Consider the following 8,185-nt stretch of genomic DNA (forward strand, 5'->3'; position numbering starts at 1 on the left):
GGGAAAGTCTTCAAGTACATCATGATAGAAAATACTGCTCAATGACCACCGCTTAACTTGTATTAATACTGAAGAGCGTGACAGGAAATGTATTTCATAAAAACATCCAGTCGTTACTTTTTTCATGTGTGAATTAGCCTTCAGAAAATGTGCTTTAGAACTCCCAAGCAAGTCAAATAAGATGGGGGGGATCAAGACTAATTAGTTTGAAATTTGTCCCTTCTTTGCAGTTAATTTCAGAAATATTTACACATGAGCAGTTTTGTTACATTGTCAGCAGAAATGGGCTGTTTCTTCTGCTTTACTGGCGACGGGGAAAGTCTAAAACATCATAATAGGCTTCTCTCTTAAAACACTTCAGTTCAAATGTTGAAGAGCAAAATTATACCAAACACAGGAAGCTATTACTGATAATATTTGCAACAGGTTTTTATTACAATCTCACGGTGCTATGACTTTGCTTTTTTCCTCTTTGTCTACATTTATTGTTTAACTGTGTTTACTGGTAGTTCAAATAATGCTTCAGGAAGTTGTGCTTTTACGATCAGTCCTAAACACGTGTGACCCTCTTATCAAGCAAATGACACAGCTAAACTCTGTGGAAAACCCCACAGCCTAACGTTTTCCGTCACCTGACACACCTGATCCAGGAATAAATGAAGACAGCTTCCTGTCAGGACAAAGGAGGGTTTTGTTTTTACAGTCATGGGTTCAAGGTTCATACAAGCGGAAATAAAACGTGGCTATTTTTTGTTAGTCACCCCTGAGTGACTAACACCGTTTTAATTTTCATTAAAAAATATCAGGAGCTGTGTGTTTCAGAGGAATGTTTTGTGTATGCTGCTTAGGCTGACTGAAACACCAGTTTACTGTTGCAATACATGTAAATTTTAAATGTCAAGAAAATGTGTGAATACAAGAAGCTACAAACAATATTAGTCTAAATATTAAATTTCGAGACTGCAGTACACAATTGTTTTGTTATTTCCCAGAAACATGATCTGACTTCATGGTTCACTTTTTATTACAGTTCTGTAAACAACAACATATCAAAACACACAATCAACTGTACAGCATATAAAGTTTCTCATTGGCACACTGGAATTACATTCATACTCTTTTGTAATGGATCTTCGCTGCCAGCTTGATATTTGCAAAGCAAAGTTCAGATTTCATGAAGAAATGCCGGCATTTAAAGCTTCATGTTTGACTTGGATACAGCAGCAAGTAACTCCGTCATCACTGAATTGTTGAGTACACACTTACAACAAAATAACCTGTTTGTTGTCCCAGCTCATCACAGTTTAGGGACAAGACTTTCTTATCAAATCTCAAATAACAGGTGTGCTTTAAAGTGCTAAAAGCTTGCAACCGTGAATATTTTCGCGTTGCTAGGCATATGTGATTGCTGTCAGAGTTCCCATCCTTTTACTGATGAGGGTCATCTGTATCAGTCAGTAATGTAGTACTGCTGATGCATGCAACTCACAAGGATCATTTCGTTACGTTTAGAATTTAGGCTGTGACTAAAATTGAAAAAAAAATCAAAATAATGTCAGTTGATCTACATATGGCATGACAGCTTAAAATATAACTACAGAGAAATTTTGGGTGAAAATCAGTGCCGTTGTGTGCGACCTTGTGTTTTTTAAACTACCACTGGGGAGCACTAAAGTCAGTCGTCTAACATTCCTCCCTATCCACCTTATTTCGCCCCGCCCACTTTTAATTCTTCGTTGTTCCGCATTTTGTCGTGCGTGTGGCTGTATGGGATGTAAAAAAAAATCTGAAGCCTCAATAGTTGTGTGAAGCAATTACCAGGCACACTTATCAACAGTGCAATTATTTACCAGAAATTTACAATGTCAGATATTTAAAATATTATACAATAATATCTACATTTCTCTTAAAGTCCGGTTTAAGTTTAGTTTGTCACATCAGGCACCCAGGTGGAGGGGCTGACGGTTGTGGTAGTGGGTTTTTCCCTCAAACAGCGGACGTTCCCAGTGCTGAACACACACTGCAGCGGCCACAGCACAACCACAACCAGCAGCACCATGAGCACGATGAAGAGGACCAACCTCTTCCAGTCTGACAGTCTGCTCAGCACACCGGAAGTCCGGCGTCGCGTCTGGACTGGAGCAGCTGCCTGCTTGCTGGCACCAATGTCAATGCAGATGCAGAAGGGCACGGGACTGTCAGGAGCGTCGGAGCCACCATCCTGCCTGGAGCTTTTGTAGCACAACTTCTCTCCATCCAGCCACACTGGTTCTTCCTGCTGCTGGTGGGTGGGCAGCTTGCAGAGGACCTCGCGGCTGGTGGTCAGGGCCGGGGGTCCCTCCATGGGCAATACGGTGGGGTGACGGCAGAAGGGGCAGGAGAGGCGGGCGCTGCTATCATCATCATCTTTGCCTGTTGTTGAGATTGCCATTAGGCGGGAAAGGCACTCGAGGCAGAAGGTGTGGGTGCATTCCAGCAGTTTGGGTGTTTTGAAGACATTGTCGTAGGTGTTGAAGCAGATGGAGCACTCTGGCTGGCTCACTACTGACACCTTCTTTTGCAGCTCCTGTGCCACTTCTGGAGGGGAGATCTGCACGTGCCAAACTTGCTGGGGGTTCTCCATCTTCAGCCCTCTCTCACAGTTGTCCAGTGTCGTTTGGACTTCCTGGTCTGTTCTGAACTTCTGGATTACCCTAAAGAAATGAATGAAAAGTAGAGCTTTAACTTCCATATTTCAGATGATGTCTTGGTGCTGGTATCAGTCAAATGCAAACCATTTTTTCAGTCAGGACCGACTCGTTTCACTCAGAGCACATTTTATACAGGCCAACTGGATGTTTGAACTCTGAACTATTTGTACCCTGAGTCACTTACAATATTACAAAGCTGACAGGATTTTCCTCTGTCAATGAGTGATTTCGTCACAGGAGTGACTCCAAATGGGTCAATATTCTGTGTGCTAGAATCAACAGCAATCAGTACAAACAAATGCGTCAGTGAAGTGACCTGCCAAGAGGATTGACAGGGAACATGCCCACCGTCATGTGCTGAGTGGACAGTTCTGCAGGTGCAGCCCGAGTGTTACTACTGTTTAGAAGGACATGTTCTCAAGGAATCAAGTCCAGCCATGATTACATTTCAATCAAGATAGAGGCCTTGTAGCAAGAAAAACATATAAATATACCTTTAATTCCAAAGTTAATTATAAATATTATAAACCTCTACTGACAACAGTACTACATTATAAATCAGAAGTGAAGTTCTGCTTGTGATGGAGAGGTTGTCTGATGTTGCCTTCCTCATTCAAATACTACTAAGGTGATCTATTGCAAATTTTAAGTTTTTTGTTGCATATTGTAATTTCATTAAAACGTGATTTTTTTTTTTTGTAAATGAATAGGAGAACCGACAAGATTAGAATCACGTCTCACTTTTTTCCCAGCATCTTTCATAGATTTCTATACAAATGCTAAAAACGAATAAGTTCCCTCTTATTACAAAGCAAAACTGAGGTGCTCACTGTGAAAACCAATACAGATATCACATGGTCATGTAATTAATGCAAGTTGTGGTAGAATATCATGAAGCAAAAAGACTCAGACAAGAGTTTATCTGTGTAACTGCATAGACTGTACATGCAAGACTTTTTTTTATTTTTATTTTTACTGTATTTAAATTGGGCTGCACAGTGGGGTAGTGGTTAGCACTTTCGCCTTGCAGCAAGAAGATCCCTGGTTCTAGTCCCGGCCTGAGCCCGGGATCTTTCTGCATGAAGTTTGCATGTTCTCCCTGTGCATGCATGGGTTTTCTCCGGGTTCTCCGGCTTCCTCCCACAGTCCAAAAATATGCTGAGGTTAAATGATTACTCTAAATTGCCCGTAGGTGTGAATGTGAGTGTGATTGTTTGTCTGTATATGTAGCCCTGTGACAGACTGGCAACCTGTCCAGGGTGTCCCCTGCCTTCGCCCGAGTCAGCTGGGATAGGCTCCAGCACCCCCCGCGACCCTAATGAGGATAAAGCGGTGTATAGAGGATGGATGGATGGATGGATGGATGGATGGATGGATGTATTTAAATTTTCTAGAGTCAGTTTGCATGTAAGCTATTGCAGAGTGCAAACGCATGTCAGCCGGTACGGGGAGTCCTTGGTTCTTCTTAATTTGAGCAGCTGATGAAGGATTGTTGTGGGCAGGTTATGCAAGTATCAGGGATCAACACAGGCTGCTTTGTTAATGTGACTTTTTGTTAACATCTGTATGGCACTTTCATAGAAACTAGTCGACCAAATTTTGGCCCACTGTGGGTGCCCTGAAGCAGCGCTGCCTAGACTCATGTCAGCAGGGCACCAGTCCTTGAGGGCTGAATTGCTGCTCTCTTCTGAGACTGCTCTCCTCGTTTCCACAATGATAATGACAAGAATAACCTGCCTTCTGGTGTCGTGGGCCTGGTATTAAAAGTCAGTAATGTGAAGGAGACTCTGTGCCTGTGCATTAGGGATGAAGGATGTCAGAGCACAGGTGTTCTCCTCTCTTTGCCCTCAGGGCTGGTCTTGCCCCAGTTCTCCCTTCTACACAAAGTCCCTGCTTGTTCTCCGTCTAATCGCTCCATCTACCCTTGACATTCCTGCACTGCCAACTCTCTCTGCTCATCTGAGGATGTTGAATTCAAGTATGCTTTAGTAGGATGAGGACAGATTTTTCTCCATAATTACACTTGTCTCATTAGTATAAGCCTCCAGACTCAATTGTTTTGTTGCTCAAACTGAAATTCCGTTGTCAGGTGTGGTCCTCTACTGGACATCTTTCCTTCCTGCAGGAAGTGATGAAGCAAAACCTCAGTGTGGCTCAGTTAACAATTAACTAATCATGATGGCCAGTTTTTTATGGACCTTACCAACAATGAGGGGAAAAAAAACCTGTGTCCAATTTTACAGCTAACTGTAAAATTCAGTGAAGTCCTTCAGGTTCAAATATTTACACAGCTGTCAAAGCGACTTCTAAAAACTACTGACTATGAATTCAGCCCTGGACTTATTTGCTGGGACCAGCCCGGCATGGGTTGGGGATACTCAGATCTGGTTGTCATTAGCAACAGGTAGCATACTCTAATACACATCCTGAGTGACAGGCGCATATAGAGGCTGCTGAATAGACAAACTACTAGCTCACTGATGCAGTGGCTCACAGGGTGTCCTGGTGTCCACAATGGCCGGTGCACCGCTGGGACTGGCATAGCTAGCATAGCTAGCATTTAAAGTTATCGTTCACTCACATAAAACTTCACATGTGGATAAATAGTATATGTTTCATTATCTCACAGGTCACAGAAAGCCAGCACTGGCCTTAAAAATGAGGGACAGTTTTCCAAAGCCTCAGGCAATGTTACCTGGAGTAAAAGTAAACAGCGAGTTACCAAGCACCAACAACTACAGTCTCACATTGTTAAGCACCAAAGTACGGCCTCAGGCTGTTGTAGTCCTAATGACTCCCTGCTCCCTGCCTGACATGAGCCGAATACAGCTTTTCATATGCTGTGTACTGTGCATCTTGGAGTAAATTTGTTGTTTATTCTTTACTTAAAGTGAAACTTAAGTGATATTTAAAGAAGCATTGTCACTCTTTCACTTACAGATGAAAAGTTGAATTCGTGACCATTTTAATGCACCCCTGCTTAAATCGTTCCTCTCTGGGTTTTTTTGTTTGTTTTTTATTTACTCCTTTAGCCTTATTTGCTCTTGTGTGGCCAATTCCTTGTGTTAGCTGATGTGTGGAAATACTACCTTCATTCAATTTCCATACAGGAAAATTTTCTTTACAAATGTCAGTCTATTATATTGTAATTTACCACGCATCAATGACAAATACATACACCCCCTGTGGTAAGTCTTTGGTGAAAGTATTACTAATAAATCATTTCAAATCCAGTTTGTTTGTAGGACACACAACAACCTGAATTGACCCAAGTGCTGTTCATGTTATCAGTTAAGCACCAACAACAACGTAAGAAAAGTAAGACAAGATAAGATGTCCCACTTAAAGGTCTACTTACTGCCTGTTTGTATGACAGGCTGTTTCTAAGTAAAATGTAAAACTCACATTTAAGTTTTAATCTTTTAAAACATATGCATGGTTGTATGAAAGTGCATGTTTGTTTTTGCATATGTGTGAGTACGATATCTGTGATCTATCTGCATTAATGTAGAATCAGTTCTGGCTGCGAGTTGACTTGTTCTCATCAACAAAATAAAATGTCCAGGATCCGCATAGAGCAAAAGCAATTCTAAACATTTGGTTTCCACAGTGAAGGCTCACTGCACACCGGGGTCAAATATTAACTTAGAGTAAGTCGTTGCTGAACTTAAAATGCTAACCTCAAGCAGGGCAAGACTATGTCTTTGTGCTCTGTTCTACTTTGACCTTCACTTCATGATCCCTGTCACTTATCAGTGGCACATGTTTTTCTTACCCGTCCTACTGACCCATTTGCGTACCAGTCATTTGTGTCTTAGTCAAATTAAAGAATTTTTTTCATGCTTCATGTAAAGCACAGTAGTGAGCTTATTCTTCAGCTCCTTTGTGGCAGGCTCAGCTGTGTGTATTCGCTGCTGTATGTTCAGCTCTACTGTCAACCACAAAGCTGCGCTACCTGTTCTCAGTTTGAAAAGTAAATGAAACTCGATCTACCTGTCGTTTGAACTAAGGGGTGGGGAATGGGGGAGCTTGCTGCAGATAGTTTAACTGAGCCTGCCAGAGGCAAAAACAGACCTGAGTAGTGGCATGTGTAAACACCAGAAGACAATGCAGGAAACAAGATACAGACACTTGAGAATACTAACTGAATATACAGAAAACTACTCGTGAAATGTGATTACTGACTGGTGGAGCTGCTGCAGGGGTTCACTGATGGATGTAATCCACCTGCGCTGTCGCATTAACAGCTTTTTGCAACTGAGCACAGTTTAGGAAATGAGGTGAGGGAACCTAATTTATTACACATTAACTCAGCAGTCTGCAGAGTTTTTTGGTATTTGGTTTATCTTGAATTTTTCTAAGGGATGAAAAAAGTATCTATCTATCTATCTATCTATCTATCTATCTATCTATCTATCTATCTATCTATCTATCTATCTATCTATCTATCTATCTATCTATCTATCTATCTATCTATCTATCTATCTATCTATCTATCTATCTATCTATCTATCTATCTATCTATACAAAAACTCTTAACTCACAGTAGTGCAGTTCTTAGAATAAGTTATTTCATTTTTACAGAAAAACATACAATGAAAACAAATGCCTAAGTCAAACATTTTCAAGCTTTACAGTTTAACAACAGTAAGCCACACACTGGCAAAGAAAGCACAAAGCCTCGATTCAATATAGCAAAGGTTCAGTTTACCTGTTCGATGATGAAGATGTCAAATGATCCTCTGTGGATCTGTATGGGCTGGTGTCTGCTCACTCCCTCTACGGTTGACAATGCATATATCTGGAGCCAAAGTCAACTGATTTCTCGGATCCCAGCAGGCAGTTTTTAATTGTGTCTCTGCTCAGGCTGAGGTCCTCCTCTGCGCTCTCCTCTGCTCTGCTGGAGTGACAGGTGTGTCAGTCTGTGTGTGTTCAGAGGCTGAGTAATAGTTCGTTGTGTCAGTATCAGCTCTGGGTCCTCCTTCTTAAGTGTCTGGTGGCCAGTCTCACCTGACCTGCTCTGTCAGCTCCCTTTTCAGCACTCTACCTAAATGGCCTCAGACACTTGGACTTGAGGTGGTGTCTAGAGGTGGTGTCCAGAGGCAGGGGAGGAGGGCGGGGAGAGGGAGGTTGTTGATGGTTTGGGGTGGGGGGTGGGGGGGGGGGGAGGCGGGGTTCGTTCAAAGCCTTCAAGGGGAATAATACACATTCCTGGCCTCTCAGTACCCCTCCCTGTCTCCCCACCTTCACAAAACACAGATAACACAAACAGTCTGCAAAACTAGCAAACTAATTTAATGTAATCCTTCAACTGACAACTGCATTTTCTTTCTTGTCAACAATATCTGAGTCTACTCTCTTTCAAAAAACACTTTTTCTCTCCCAAAACAAATGGAATGCAAACTGCTGATGTGTAACACCGCTGCACATTAAACACAAAACTATATAGCATTTGCATCAGCCAGTGTACTTGCGCTGCACAATACATGTAAAAG

The 8,185-nt window shown here is 41.9% G+C and overlaps 1 protein-coding gene across 1 annotated transcript; it reads right to left on the reverse strand.

Annotated features, from left to right (window-relative positions):
* Window positions 1-1,002: 1,002 nt before the first annotated feature.
* On the reverse strand, window positions 1,003-2,803 carry LOC110952074 (RING finger protein 223). Its single transcript, XM_022195426.2, has one exon. The coding sequence runs from the start codon at window positions 2,729-2,731 to the stop codon at window positions 1,925-1,927; it is 807 nt and encodes a 268-aa protein (XP_022051118.1). The 5' UTR covers window positions 2,732-2,803; the 3' UTR covers window positions 1,003-1,924.
* Window positions 2,804-8,185: the final 5,382 nt, after the last annotated feature.

The sequence above is a fragment of the Acanthochromis polyacanthus genome, chromosome 6, assembly GCF_021347895.1.
Source record: "Acanthochromis polyacanthus isolate Apoly-LR-REF ecotype Palm Island chromosome 6, KAUST_Apoly_ChrSc, whole genome shotgun sequence".
Classification (NCBI taxonomy): Eukaryota; Metazoa; Chordata; class Actinopteri; family Pomacentridae; genus Acanthochromis; species Acanthochromis polyacanthus.